Source organism: Equus przewalskii, chromosome 3 (assembly GCF_037783145.1).
Source record: "Equus przewalskii isolate Varuska chromosome 3, EquPr2, whole genome shotgun sequence".
Taxonomy (NCBI): domain Eukaryota; kingdom Metazoa; phylum Chordata; class Mammalia; order Perissodactyla; family Equidae; genus Equus; species Equus przewalskii.
Genome location: NC_091833.1, coordinates 117,861,710 through 117,876,482, shown reverse-complemented (window position 1 = coordinate 117,876,482; position 14,773 = coordinate 117,861,710). Strand labels below are relative to the sequence as shown.

Below are 14,773 nucleotides of genomic sequence, written 5' to 3'. Positions count from 1 at the left end.
AGGGCTTCCAGGGCCATCTCTGAATTCTGCAGCAGGAGCTCTGGGCGCCTGAGGCGGCAGAGTGAGAGCCCGTGCTGCCCTGCCAGCTGTGAGCATGGCCGCAGCAGGCCGTCCCCTGGCCTCTTCTGGCTGAGACCCTGGTGGCTCTTCATCGCCCCCACCTCCCCACCCCTGACGGCCACTCTCCAAGGGTGTCCTGTGCAGTCTGCCACTTCCAACCAGGCTCTTTCTCCCACGCTGTTCTGCTCGAGACTGACCCTCCTCCCGGGTCCAGTATTCAGCGGGACCAAGAAAAGCCCCAGCTCATCGAGCCCAACACCTCGCCCAGGCCGACCCTGAGATGTCCTTAGAGGGTGCGAGCAGGTGAGAAAGCCTCAGGTTCACCAATAACAGGCGCCTCCGCCCCACGCCCACTCACCTGGCAGGAGCGGAACTGGCTGACGAGCAGCGTGCACCGCTGCGGGTCCTTCCGCCCGTCCAGGCTGTCCAGCTCGGCGGCCACCTGGTTCAGCTCCTCGTCTGCATAGTAGAACTGGGCCAGCAGCTGCGGGTCCGACCTCTGCAGGGGAGAGAGGCACAGGGAGCTTGAGCAGGTGACAGCCCTCAGGCAGGAGGCGGGAGAGCAGCCGGTGGCGGCTCTGTTCTCAGGCCGGAAGCCGAAGCCGGTGGCCATAGGGCCCGAGTCCTCAGCTTAGGACACAGCAGCAGCGTGGTTTCTCCCTCCCGTTTCTTTCACAAGAATCTATGCTGCTCGTCTCGTGCCCTACCTGTCCTGAGTCCCTCTGCATCTCAGCCCATGGGGCTGTGCCGCTTCTGGGAAGGCCCCAGGGGACAGCGTCTCTGTGGGGAAGCCAGACATGGAGTTATACATGAGGCCAACCCTGTGGTTGGATGACTCACAGATAAGGGGCTAAGGACAGTGGGGTCTTAGGGGGCCACGGGATGATAGGATCAGCTCTCAGAAAGTAGTTTTTATTTATAAAAACAACCAAAATGATAAAGACAGCCACTGAAGGAAGTGGCCAGGACTAACACAATTTTACTCAAATGCAGACTTACAGACAGTGCGTAATAAGTGCTCGCCTCCCCTGCCCTCTGGAATCTTCTCAGCCCTTGGCCCAGTTTCTGTAGCGCCAGGAAACACCAGTGCTTCGTGGCAGGAAGCCCTCCTCTCACAGGGCTCACCTTCCACCAAACGCACAGGGTGTTCTCATTCTGGGTCTGGAAGCGCAGCCACCCACTTAGAGCAAAACCCCACTCCCGGCTCTGACCAGCTGACCCGCTCCCGCTCTGCTCCAGCCCCCCCAGGCTTCTCCTCCCACACACCAGCACCAGCCAGCTCACTCCCCTCTGGCCCGAGGGGCGATGGCGCATTCCTGGATCTGAGTTTCCAGGATTAGGAGAAGCCCCCAAACAGATTATTATAAAAGGTGTTCTTCATGATCATGCAGAGAAAGACAAAGGGGAAGGAAAGACACCAAGTCAACAAGTTTGTTCGCAAAATCACACACACACAGCTCAAAACCAACACTCAATTCCCCCTTCGTTCTACCTAAGAATTAGCACACGGTTGTGTTTATTACCGATATTTTGTTAACCATAAGATAACACTTTCATAATTTTCAGTCTCCCTTCTTCTCTCAACTTACTTCTCAATGACCCTGTCTTCTCCCTTCACTCTGGCATCTGCCCCCTCCCCTTCACGTGCCCTGTCCCAGGGTAGCTTTTCCTTGGTTCAGGGGCCTTGGTCCATCAGTGACCAACTCTGGGTCAGCTGGTGAGGCCCACCCAGCCCCCTGGGGTGGAAGTTAACCCCCAAATGAGGCTGAGCAGACCCACAGGGGTGGGGCGGGGCAGCCCATCTTCAGTGATTGGCCAAGATGTGAACATATGACCCTGGCAGGTTCAATGGGAGTCCTTCCTGGGACCTTTCACAGGAGGGCTGCACAGAGAAGAGCGTTCTCCCTTCATTCATTCACCCATTCATCCCGCCAGTGCTGCCTGAGGCCCACTCTGTCGGCGATACCGGGACGTGGGATGCTGGGGCATGGGTTGCTGGGACGTGGGATGTGGGGCGTGGCATAGGCTGGAAGCAGGCAGACGCAGACCCACCCCGACAGCATCCCAGCGTCTCTGCCTCCCTGGTCCCAGGAGCTGATGCGTCCCCTCCACAGGCTCAGCTGACTTGCCCGGGTTCCTGTCACACTCAGGAGGGTCACCAGTGACCCTCTGTGATGAAACGGGAACGAGGTTGGGGTCAGAGGCTGGGCAATACTTCTTTGCCTTCTTCCTGTCAGCTTTCTTGTCAGTCTTTGCTGACTGGAAGGAAAGAGGGAAGGAGAGGAAGGTGAAGCTCCAGAGGCAGTTCCCAGGCCTGCCCCCCGGGCCCAGAGCCCCAGGGTGGGTGAGGCCCCTGAGGACATTCAGAGGAGGGCCCGAGGCCGGGCTCTTTGCCTCTCAGATGCAGCCCCAGAATTCCCACCCAGCTCCATTGGCCACCAGCTCCCCGACCTTGGCCCCGGTTCCCATGTGCCTCATCCCAAGGAAGGAGGGAACACCTCGCACAGCACCTTGTCACCAGTTACACGGGGCCTCCCTTCCCAGGGAGGGGGCTGCAGCGAGGGACTGAGGCCGCCACCTGACCAATGATGTGTGGCAGACACCTCTGGTGGTGAGCGAGACACCCTGACACCGAGCTCAGGAGCTGACCCTGGTCACGACAGCCCACTGGGGTCCTTCTGGCCCCAAGCCCACCAGCCCCCCTCACAGCAGTGGCGTGGGAAGGTGGGGAACATGGGCACAGTGGGGACGGTCCCACAGCAGACGCCTGGCTTTGACCCAGCACCTTGCCCCGAGCTGGCCTGACGCCCTGCCGGCATTTGTTCCTGCAGCCCTGACCACTGCTCGACGACAGGACACCATCTGGCCTAGAAAACAGGCCAGGCACTGAATTAGGGCACTGGATGAGGACACCTCCAGGAAGCTGAGTCTCTGCTCTGAGAAAGGGGGCACGATGCGGGGGGGCCACACCCTAACCTGCCCAGAGAATAACTTGGGATGGGTCTCTGCCCTGGCACCAACCCCCTCACCACATGTAACCAGACCTGAATCCAAATATTCACACCAACTGCGCCGGTGAGCTTGTCCCCCTCTGCTGTAGGCTGTGCAAACCGCAGCCAGCAGAGGCAGAAAGGAAGGAAGGCTCAGGAAAGGCTGAGGGTGCTGGGGTGCCAGCTGTCAGTTAGAGCCCTGCCTCTTACACGCTCCCATCCAACCTGGCTGTCCCTCTCCGTGGGCCCAGGAGGGGACTGAGCCTCGAGAACGCTTTGCTTGCACTAGGCCCCTCAGCTCACACACACACCTTCTTCTGTGTTTTGGAGAGATTGACAAACAACTACATGTGTGAACATGTGGGACTGTGTGTGGGGGTGAGTGATAAGTGTCATGCATGTGTGTACATGTATGGCTATGTGACGCAAGTGTGCCCCACGTGTACACATGTAAGTGCACGTGTGTATGAGTGTGTGCATGTGAGTATGGATACCTGTGTATGCAGCTGAGTGTGGGTGTATATGTGCACAAATGTGTGTGCACCTACAAGCATGTGTGCTTGTATACACGTGAATGTATGCATGAGTATGCATGTGTGAGGGTGCACGTATATGCACTGCATGTGTGTGCACGAGTATGCACATGTCAGCGTGTCACACAACTGCAGTTGTGCATATGTGTGAGTGTGTGTGCACTGGGTACGTGTGCACACATCTGTGTGAATACATAAATGTGTGTGCCTAAAAGCATACATGAGTGTGTGTGTATGAGTGTGTATGTGTGTGCAAGAATGTGACTGTACATGTGCGCAGTCTGGGGAGAGAGACTGGGAGATGAGGAGCCAGCTGATACTCTAAATGGTGCCTTCACCCACATTCCCCACCACGCCTGGAGTCAAGCGCCCCCACAACCCTCCATTATGGCCCATTGGGGGCCCATTTCCCATCCTGCAGCCTCCTCTTGGCTTTGGGGCAGAAGCTGGGGGGAGGGAGAGAAGTTAGCCCCGACAGAAGGACCAGACACTTGTTTTCTGAGCCCCCAACCAAGGGGCTCACTCTCATGCCTTCAGGGCCTGGCAGCCAGCTAGATGAGGGGAAGACAAAAAAGAATAGTGGGGCCTGTGGAGAACTGGAAAGGGCAAGCCTGCCCCATGGAAAGAAAACGGCACCCAGTACTGAACGCCCCCAACGCCCCCCCAGACTTGCGTAGGCTCTAAACGTCTCCACGACCAGGAGGAACAAACGTTCTCCAAACTCTGCCTCCTGCTTCCCTGTGAAGGGCATGGGGCATGTGGCACAGTCGTCACCTGGGAATCCACGCAGTCTTACTTTGCTTTGATTTCAGTAAAGACCTTCAAACCAGACCTACAGCTGTGTTGCAAAAAGAGAACTGTACCCACACACACATAAAGCAGAACAAATTAGAAAATTCAGAATTTTTTTTAAAAAAACTAACCATTATCTTTATTCTACTGAAACACACATTTTAGAATTTTAGTTATGCCCTGAGATGGTTTTCCAGCCACTCAGGACTGGTATTTCCAAGGGAAGAACCAAAAGCTCCCTGTCCGTCCAGCAGCGCGGCCTGTGGCAGGAGGAGGGTCTTCGTCAGTGAATCAGGCTCGCCCCCAGACCCCAGGCGCGGTGTGAGATCAAACCCCCAGGCTGGGTCCCGGGCAATGAATTAACACAACTGACAAAACTCAATTTGTGCTGATTAACAGAACCCAAAGGAAAAATTTGGGTGCTAAATTTCCATTTCTAAGTATGCAGAGTATGAAGTGAATAATGGCAGTCCCCAACTGCTCATCACTCAGATCTAAACTGGTCCAGCAGGGCAGGGTCTCTCTCAAGTCAGCTCGCAGGCGGGACTGATGAATGAAAGAAGGTAACATTTAGGAGCGTGACAAACTGTCTTTCATTGATTTGACTCAGCCAGCTTTATTCAACACCTTAAAATTAAATTTTAAATTAAACTTTTTAATATCCCTAAATAAAATGTCCACAACAAACAGAATCAATTGATATAATTGGAAGAAGTATTCACCCTATTTTGAAATAAATATTGTAAGAGAAGAAGTTAGAGCCCAGTAGGAATGTCTTTTTTTTTTTTTTTTTTTACTGAGGAAGACTAGCCCTGAGCTAACATCTGTGCCAATCTTCCTCTACTTTGTATGTGTGTTGCCACCATAGCATGGCAAATGAGTGGTGTAGACCTGCGCCAGGGATCTGAACTGGCAAACTGGGGCTGTGGAAGTGGGGCACACTGAACTTAACCACTACACCACAGGGCCAGCCCCAGGAATGTCTTTTAAAATCATACTATGTCAATATTTCCTCAAAGATAAATTCACAGCAGTGAAAGTTTTCACTGTTTCAAGAAGACAAAAGTACATCATGAAGAAAGGATTTAGCTTAGGCGGTTACACGACCAGTGAACAAGCAACCTCAAAGAAGGCAGGAAAAAATACGCAATAACAAAGCAGCACCGAAAAGTTCAAAAGTGAAAAAATTGACTAATTCAGGACTAATTTTGTTAAGTTGATTAAACTATTCACTCATCCAAACACCTGTTCCATGATGTGGGATGAGGACTGGGGGTGCGGATGCAGACGTGGGGAGTGGGTGAGGAAGCAGAAGAGGATGTGGATGTGGATGTACATGTGGATAAGGATGTGGATGCAGACATGGGCTGCAGGAGGCAGATGTGAGCTCAGAGCATGCCCTCAAGTGTCTGTCTGAGCCAGGTATGTGACACCGAGTGTTCCCCAGCAGGTATGAGGCTGGCCGGCTGGGCATGAACCATGAGCTGCCCCCAGAGGGGCCAGCATCCCCAGCCCTGTGCAGAGCACCACTCATGCCTCACCGGGTACCACCCAGCACCCTCTCTAGGGTGGCACCATACAACACCTCTAACCCAGACAAGGAGACTGAAGCTCATGAAGGAAACTAATGGCCAAGTCACATTGCTGATATGATGGAGTCAGAAATCAGCTGGTCTTACTCTAAGGACTCTTGGGCATCCTCGTGGGAAAGAGGAGGAAGGGGTAAGAGTGACCAGGGTGGGATCCTTGTCACGCCTCTTGCTTCCCTAATAAGAAATAAATACTGCAGTGGGAGGAGCTTAAAAGGACACCTTGTCGCTCCAGGGCAGCAGTATCACAGTCTCAGCCAAGCTCCAGGAGGGGAGAAGAGGAGGAGGCAGATGGTAGGACAGGCAGACAGGACAGATGGCATGGCCAGACCAGAAAGGACTGTCCCCTCCATGCCCAGTGTAAGCCCAGTGACAGAGTGTAGCCCAGGGGGCCAGTGTGGAGTCTCAGCCCCCCACCCACCACCCTCCCCCCAGCAGCTTTCCCAGGACATGAGCTGGGCTCTGAACACTGGTTCCAAGACAGACCACCCCAAATGCCCTCTACCACCCAGGTGGGCTTCAGCTGGACAGAGCCTGGAGAGCTCAGGGGTGAGAGCTGGGTGCCTAGGGAGCCAGCCCAGGCCCTGGGCCTCTCTTGGACCAGCTTTCCAGTAAAGTCTTGGACTCCCTGTTGCAACGCCAAGAATCCGAGAGCACTGCAAAAAGACCAGAGAAAAGCCTCTGGTAGAGGCACTTTGAATTCGGCTGCTGTCCTCTCAACTGTGCCCCCATAGCCAGCTGATCCTTAGGCTCCGGGCATGGAGAAGCTGCCCAGGCCATACCAGACTGTCAAGGAAACCCACGGAGCACTGGTCCCCAGGGCCAGAACCCCTCACTGCCTCCCAACATTGACCCAAGCCCTCCTGCAGGTCTCCACCACCCTTTTGTCCCCACCAAGGCCTGGTGTCCTAGGATAGCCATGACCCATCTCCCCAAAGTTGGCCTTGTCCACATCAGTATGCCCCAGGGGCTGCCAGGCGAAGGCCCTGCTGATCTAGCAGTGCCACCAGCCACCCCTCAGGAGATCTGGCACCCCAGAGAGGCACATGCTCCTGTCGTCACATGATGGCAGCCCTGCCGTCCAGCCCATCGATGGCTGGTGGCTGGTTACTCCTGCACCCATCCCCACTCAACTGCCTGCCTTCTCTACCCAGAGGTGACGCAGACAGCACACCCAGTCAGCAGGAGGGGCTGGCAGGCACTTTGTCCCCCCACCACCAGCCAGAGCTCCTACAGGCTGCCCCTCCCGCCCCTGCTCTCTCCCTAGGTACGGAGCTGAGCCCTGGACACATCACCAACCCCCTGGTCCCCTCGACCTGCCCAGCTCACCTGGTCAGGGGGCCCAATAGGCCAGCTGCTTCCTCCTGGGGCTCAAGAAGCCTGGCAGAGCTTGGTGGTCTCAGGTATTGGTGGGCGGGGCTTGGGTGCAATTTAATCACAAAGATAAGCTCTGAGAGCTGTATGTGTGTCATCCAACTCCCATAATCCCCCACCCCCGGAGGAGGTAAGGGCTACTTCCCAATTTACGGAGGGGACAACTGAGGCTCAGAGAGGTTCATCAGTCCACCCAGAATCCCACATCCAATAAGCAGTCCCACCTGTCACTCGGGCTCCCTGACAGAGGGGGGTCTTTTCCCATGACTCAGCTTCCCTTCTGGCTCCTGCTGGGTGATAAGGGCCTTGGGCTCTGTGGTCAGCATGCACAGACACCACATGTCAACTCTACATACCAGGGAGCATCCATCCACCCTGGGAGGCTGGCCTCAGCCTGGGCTGCAGATCAGGGGATCCATGCTGAACCCCAGGACCCACCCACCCCAGGCAGGTGCCCGTGGACAGTCAGCCAGGCCCACACGTGCCTCCAGCCTGACCCAGAACCACAGAGGGCCTGTCCTCAGTTGTGTGGGGGCCAGCCAGGCCACTGTGAAACCTGCTGCCTCATGGGCACAGCCTTTTGCAGCAAAACACCACTAAATGCTTGCCCGGGAAAGGCTGATGGCTTTATGTTCCATTCACATCACCCATAAATATTTTATCCCTACAGGATAATAACAGAAACAAGCCATTTTGATAATGTGTTTAGAAGAATGAAGGGCCCAGCACAGCATGGGGAAGAGTCTACGGCCCAGATGGCGAGAGGATCCAGGTGGCACGGAATTTAGAAGATCTGTGCTGGACGTGGGTCCAGGGTGAGCTCCGGTTCAACCTGGTTCTGTCAATTCCTGGGCAGTGACCTTGAGCAAGTCACTATCCCTGCCTCTTGAGGTGCATGAAGTACCCTGGGGGCACACTGACACTCAAGTCTGTACCTGGCGCAGTCACAGCTGTAAGTTAAAACGATGGTGGTGGAAGCAGTTGTGGATAAGTAAGGAATAAGAAGCTAAGTAATGACACCATTCCTGATAGCATCACCCCGCCCACCACACACAAAGTGGCCCGTGGTCTCCACGCCCAGCGCTGTCCCCAGAATGTGACTGGCCACACCCCTTGGTCCTGCCGACAGAGTCGAACGGGGAACCTCAGCCCGCAGGAGGCAGCGAGGACAGTTAGCTAGAGCAGATCGACCCCTCCACCGCCCCGGCTCCCACGTCTCTGACTTGGGAGCCCCAGATCGGGGACAGGTGCAGCCACTGGGCCGTGGGCGTCCTGCCCAAGCCCCCTGAGTCCTGCCCGAGCCCTCCCGGAAGTAAGGCTGGAGACAGCGCCGCAGTAGGACAGGGAGCCAGGGGCGGGGCGCAGGGCGGAGCGCGGGGCACTGAGGGCGCAGGAGGCGGAGAGTGGCGCTGGGGCTGAAGGGGCGAAGCAGAGAGAACCCCAGTGAGGGCAGAGCGCAGGGCGGCGCACTGGGGCGCAGTGGGCGGAGATGGGCACTGGGGCGCAGGGCGTGGCACTGAAGGGCAGGGGGCTGGGTACTGAGGGCGCAAGGCGAGGCACGGGTGTCCAGGTGAGCCCGGAACGGCAGCTTTTGGGAAGGGCGCAGGCTGCGGGGGGCGTCGCTGGCAGGAGGAAGAGGCGGGGGACCGAACGCTGGGGGACTTATCTCCCGGAGCAGGGCCGGGTCACCGGAGAGTCGGCTGGGAGAGTGCAACGAGTGAAGGCCTCGGGGCCACTGTCCGTCAAGGCCGGGAGGTCCGTGGGGTCCAGGAGGGAGGAACGCAGGTGGGACGAGAGGCCAGCGACGGGCAGCCGGAGAAATGCAGAAGGGCAAGGATGTCCCGCGCCTTCTCAGGCGCACTTGCAGCGGGGCATTTTGAACCGCTCACTGCCTCCGGGTCAGGTGCGCGTGTGTGCACGTGTGTGCCCGCATGTGCACTCACACCCTGGCATCTGCCTGCCGGAGCAGAGCCTCTCAGCCCCGCTGTCATGTGACCCGCTGCCTTCCAGCCTCACGCAGGGGTCTGGGCGGGTCAACCTGCCCCCTGCAGAAGCCCTCAGCGGCCAGAGCAGGCCCCTCCCTGCTCCAGGTCCCTCCCCTAATCTCTGACCCCTCAGAGTGGGCTCTGGCCCATGTGATGTGGCTCTCCTTACTTTAGCTCAAAGGTGGCAGAGCGATGGCTGGCTGGGCTTGGCTCCTGGTGGTCCAAGGGGCCAGCCCTCCTCAAGCTCTCCAACTGGGGGCCTCGGCTGGACTCTGGGTCAGCAAGATTAGAGAGTCACTTCTGATCTCAGAATACCTCCATTGAGCCAGCTGCAGAATGAATTCTGGAAGGAAAAGTGGGCACACATGTTTGTTCCCTGGCCCCCGTAGTCCAGACGCGGGGTGGGGATGCTCCCCTCTACTCCACAGGATGGTTCCTATGACAGGGGAAGCGACCCCTTCTGGTAGCGACAAGGCACCTCCTCCTCAGTCAGGCAAGGCAAAGACAAACACCATATGACTCACACTCAGGAGGAAACCAAAGTGAGCAAATTAACACAACCCAACCTCACAGTGAACAAAGATGGCCCTAGCACAGCTCCCCAACACGTCAATGGAAGGAAGCGTCCTGGGGCTGAATGTGGACACCCACAAAGGAGGCAGCCACATCTTAAAAAGATTTTGGGAGGTGGGGGGTGGGGCGGGGATGCAAGTTGTAATTAAATCCAGGGTCCAGTTATTCCAGAAAAAAATAGTCCTGAAATCTTACCCACACCTAAGAGATTCACGTGTAAATACTGAGATGGATTTAGAACCTCATTAAATCTTTGTTTAAGGGGCCAGCCGGTGGTGCAGCGGTTAAGTTCACACTTTCGATTCTCGGCGGCCCAGGGTTCGCTGGTTTGGATCCCAGATGCCGACATGGCACCACTTGGCGAACGCCATGCTGTGGTAAGCATCTCACGTATAAAGTGGGCATGGATGTTGTTAGCTCAGGGCCAGTCTTCCTCAGCAAAAAGAGGAGGATTGGCAGCAGTTAGCTCAGGGCTAATCTTCCTCAAAAAACAAAACAAAACAAAAAAACTTTGTTTAAAATACATTTATTGCCCTAACCAGTGTTGCCCAAAATGCTGTTTTATAAGAACCTGTTTATGCAAAGCTGACCACCGGCCCCCCTGAGGTGAGCCCAGGCCTCCTCAGCAGCTCCCCAGGTGATTTGCTAAATTCCTGCCCTGAGAAGCTGTAGATTTTAGGACCGGTCTAGCCATCCCATAAACCAGCCCCTGCCTCTGCTTTCTCGCCAAGTGGCGTTTCTCTCCCAGCAGAGTTCATCTCATCCATGGTAGAACCACGGCCAGCTCGGGGGGGCAGGGCAGCTTCCCCACTGCTGGCCACTCGGGAGGACAGCGAGCAGCAGCCCAGGAGAAAACCCTCCAACCGCAGAGGGGCCCGTTCTGTGCAACCAGAGGCCCTCCCCCTTGGGGCACGGAGAGGGGCCCCTTTGTCACCTCGGTCTAGTCGCATCTGGAGATAGACCCCACTGTGAGGGGTTGCTTCTGGGAAGCAGGCCTCTGGCCCTGGGACAAGGCCAGGTTGGCCCCAGGAGGATGAGATGCCCCTGTTGCTCTGGGACCCTCCCTCCCAGGGGGAGCAGCTGGGCATGGGGCTCTGCGACACCCCAGATGACAATAGTGGCCTTGGCTGCAGTATGTTCTGTGAGCCAAACCAGACACAACGCCTGGAGACAATTGAGCATCTAGCACAGGGTTTCAGAAGGAAAATGAATTCTCAAATAATACCCCCAATCAAGTACTGTATATACAAACGGAACACCAATAATACTGACTGCAGGAAACTGAGCGGCAGCAGCTGCAGTGGGGCCATAGAGAAGCTCTTCCGTAACCGCCGAGGGAAGGAACACGGGGTGGTGACAGTTCTCGAGAGGGAAGTGTGCGCTGCGTCACCAAATGGAACAAACCATACCTGACAGCTGGGCTCTTAAACTGCAGGAGACCTCATTTTTGAACTTCAATAGGTTTAAAGGTTCTTTAAAATGCATTTTATTTTTAAAACTATTAAATAATAAACTTGTTAGGATGCCAATCAATTCTGTTCCCACACTGCTAACAGCCACGGGACAATGTCCAGGGGCCCTGGGCCTTCGGGGTGCCACCCTTCCACACCCCCCTTGCAGGGACAGAGTCCTGAGCTCAGCCCACCTGGCCGACAGCAGCCCAGGGAACAGGGCGGGCTGTGCCGTCTTCTCAGCTTCTAGGACAGTGGAAATCTGCTCGTGGGACGTGGAAACTTAAATGGCTTATTTGTGAATTATTATTCCTCTCCTTCAAAAAGGATTTGAGGTGACTCAGAACATACGTGAACCGAGCCTGTTTATTTAATCAGAGGAATAATTAAAAGGCCCAAATGGAGGTCCCAGGTTCTGGGCCAAGTGGATTACAGCAGGTGGGGTCCAACGGCGGGCCAGGCTACACTGGTCTCTGCTTTGCTTGCTCAGGCCTGGGGACCATGAGTGTCCCCCACTCCTGGGCACAGCGGCCCCACAGGGCTGAGATGAAGTGGATTGGGAGAAGCCAGCCCCACCCCTGCAGGGGGCCCCCATCCTGGGCCAGCTTCACCTGGGTCCTGGGAACATGCTGCTCCAGGAAGGACATGGAATTCCAAGTCCACCACTGGGAGGACCTAAGAGTTGGATGTCACTGGAAGCCAGCACCGAGGGAGGCCTCGCTAGTTGAGCAGGTGGTATTAACACACGGTTCTGGACCGCTTCCCCTTGAGGGACCCAAGGACTTAGAAACCCAGTGTGGTTGCTGCCGCCTCCAACCCAGACTCTGACCACACCTCACCCAGGGCCACTCGGGTGGGTGCTGCTCCAGGAAGGTCCATGGACAAGCAGCTCCAACAGGTCGGATGACAAGCCCAGCCACCCTTCCCAAAGGAGTGTAATCTTGGCTTTTAAAAACAGTTTTATTGAGATATAATTCACATCCCATAACATTCTCCCAGTTAAACTATGCAATTCAGGGGTTTCTAATATATTCACAGAGTTGTGCAACCATCTCGATGATCTAATTTTACAACATTTTCATCACCCCAAAAAGAAACTTCACAGTCAATCACCAGTCATGCCTCCCCCAGCCCCTGATCTACCATCTCTGTGGATCTGCGTCTTCTGGCACTTACATTTCATGTAAATGAACTGTGCAAGATGTGACCTTTTGTGTCTGGCTTCTTTCACATAGCATGTTGCCAAGGTTAATCCATGTGGTAGCATGTGTCAGTACTTCATTCCCTTTTGTCACCAAATAATATTCCACTGTGTGGATATATGACATTGTTTATCCATTCATCAGATGATAGACATTTGGGTTGTTTCCACCTCTGGGCTATTATGAATAAAGCTGCTGGGAACAAATTTTGGTGTGGACATATGATTTCAGTTCTCTTACACATATACCTAGAAGTGGAATTCCTGGGTCATACGGTAACTCGGTATTTAGCTTTTTGGGGAACCGCCACGTTGTCTTCCAAAGCAGCTGCCCCATTTAGCAGTCGCTTCACAGCAGTGTGTGAGGGCTTTGGTTCCTGCACCCTCGCCAGCACTTGCTATTATCTGACTTTTTGACTCCAGCCATCCAGGTGGGTGTGAAGTGCTATCTCATTCTGATTTGCATTTTCCTGACAACCAATGCAGAGCGTCCTTTCATGTGCTTGTCGGCCATTTGTGAGTCTTCTGTTTCCTACTAACTTTGCTCAGTGACCATTCTTTCCACAAGTGAGTGAAGGGTGCTGAAGCCACTGTGCTCTCTGTCTGACCAGATCTGCTTTCCCACGGCCACGGAAATGTGCAGTCCAGACTGGGCCTTCTGTCTGGTGGGAGGAGGGTCCCCTCTGCCACAGCCAAACTACCTCACCAAAGCTGTGGGTGGGTGTGGACTGGGCAACGTGGCAACTTTGTCATGATTAGGACCCAACTGGCCATAAAGGAAGTCCTGGGACTAGGCAAATGTGCTCCCATTGCCTGCCCTGGGATCCCAGAAATGTTCCCTGCCCACCTGTAGTGGGTTGAAAAGGTAGCCCCCCAAAGTGCACTAGGAACCTGTGAATGTGATTTTCTTTGGAAAAAGGGTCTTTGCATACAGAGGGAAGGTAAGTATCTTGAGATGAGACCATCTTGGATTATCTGGTGGGCCCTACATCCAATGACAAGTGTCCTTGTAAGAGAAGGAGAAGGACACACAGGGAGCAGGCCACGGGAAGAAGAGGTAGAGACTGGGGTGGTGCGTCTACAAGCCAAGGAATGCCTAGAGCCCCCAGAATCTGGAAGAGACAAGGACTAGATTCTCTCGGAGCACCCAGAAGAAACCAACCCTTCCGACACCTCAATCTCAGACTCAGGTCTCCTAACGTGAGAGAATAAATGTCTGCTGTTGCAAGCCAGCTACTTTGTGGCACTTGGTCACAGCAGCCACAAGAGGGGAATCCGCCCTCCCCACCACCACCCCCACCTCTATCACCTGGATGCACCATGGCACAAGTGTGTGTGTGCGGGGGTGCCTTCTCTTGGTTGTTTTGGGGGGACTGAGAAATCCTTCTTCATTTTCCAACTTCAGTCCATTTATCTTGTGTACTTGCCCTGAGCAGTAGCTCAGCCCAAGGCCCTACAGACACACCCCAGTGAAAATGACCATGGTTCTGGGTCCTGCAGAGCTGTCCTGGCTGCCCCAGCCCATGAACAGGGGTGAACCCGGCTCACATGCCTTGGGTCACACTTTGGTGCCACGAAATTCGCTACATGTCTCCTGGTGACTCCAAGAACAGGCGTCTCTTTAAACAAATCTGTCACTGCAGGGGAAGCACCAGCAAGACAGAGGTAGCCCAGACCTGATGGCCCAGAGCCCAGAACCCACCTGTGAGAAACAGGGATGGGACCAAAGTGAAGACTCATCTCCATCCTGAATTCTGTTCAACGTGGCGGCACTGCTGTGGGACCCTGTGCGGCGCCTGCCCGTGGCGCTGGGTCACACACATCCCTCCACTGCAGTTCCTCCCCCCCCCCACGCCCTCATTCTGATGGCCTCCCTCTAACGGTCCCACAGCAGCAGGATGCACATCTGTCCCTGGCCCGTATCCACACATGGCAGGTGTTTCTATCTCCAGTCTTTCTGTGTGATGCAGAGTTCCAGGTGGTTCCACGAAGAGGACGAGGTGCCCGCTGTCCACCAAAGTGCTCCAAAGGAAGATGACCGGGGTCTTGACGTGGAACATGGATGGAGATGTTTGCAGCACAGCTTCTGAGCCTGGCTCTTCCTGTCACTCAAACCTGTTAAGTTTCAGATCCAGCTCCTCACGGGGGAAAGGGGGAGACTTTGGAGCCAGAGAGATGGAGGAGGGGGATTTTGTCTGGGGAGTCCAGTGGGGAAGAAAGGGGGC

At 55.3% G+C, this 14,773-nt stretch overlaps 1 protein-coding gene across 8 annotated transcripts in view; it reads right to left on the bottom strand.

The window, feature by feature from the left end:
• ZFYVE28 (zinc finger FYVE-type containing 28) overlaps positions 1 to 14,773 on the bottom strand; it is a 121,341-nt gene that overhangs the window by 68,978 nt on the left and 37,590 nt on the right. For 7 of the 8 annotated variants that reach the window (XR_011538815.1, XR_011538813.1, XR_011538814.1 and 4 more), the window contains exon 2: positions 419 to 559. Coding sequence is in view for 5 of the 8 variants with exons in the window: in XM_070615207.1 (XP_070471308.1) it covers positions 419 to 559 (141 nt within the window). In the remaining 3 variants the exon portion in view is untranslated. Of the gene's footprint in view, positions 1 to 418; positions 560 to 767; positions 869 to 14,773 lie in introns of those variants that run through there. The other variant, XM_070615205.1, reaches the window with a different exon arrangement.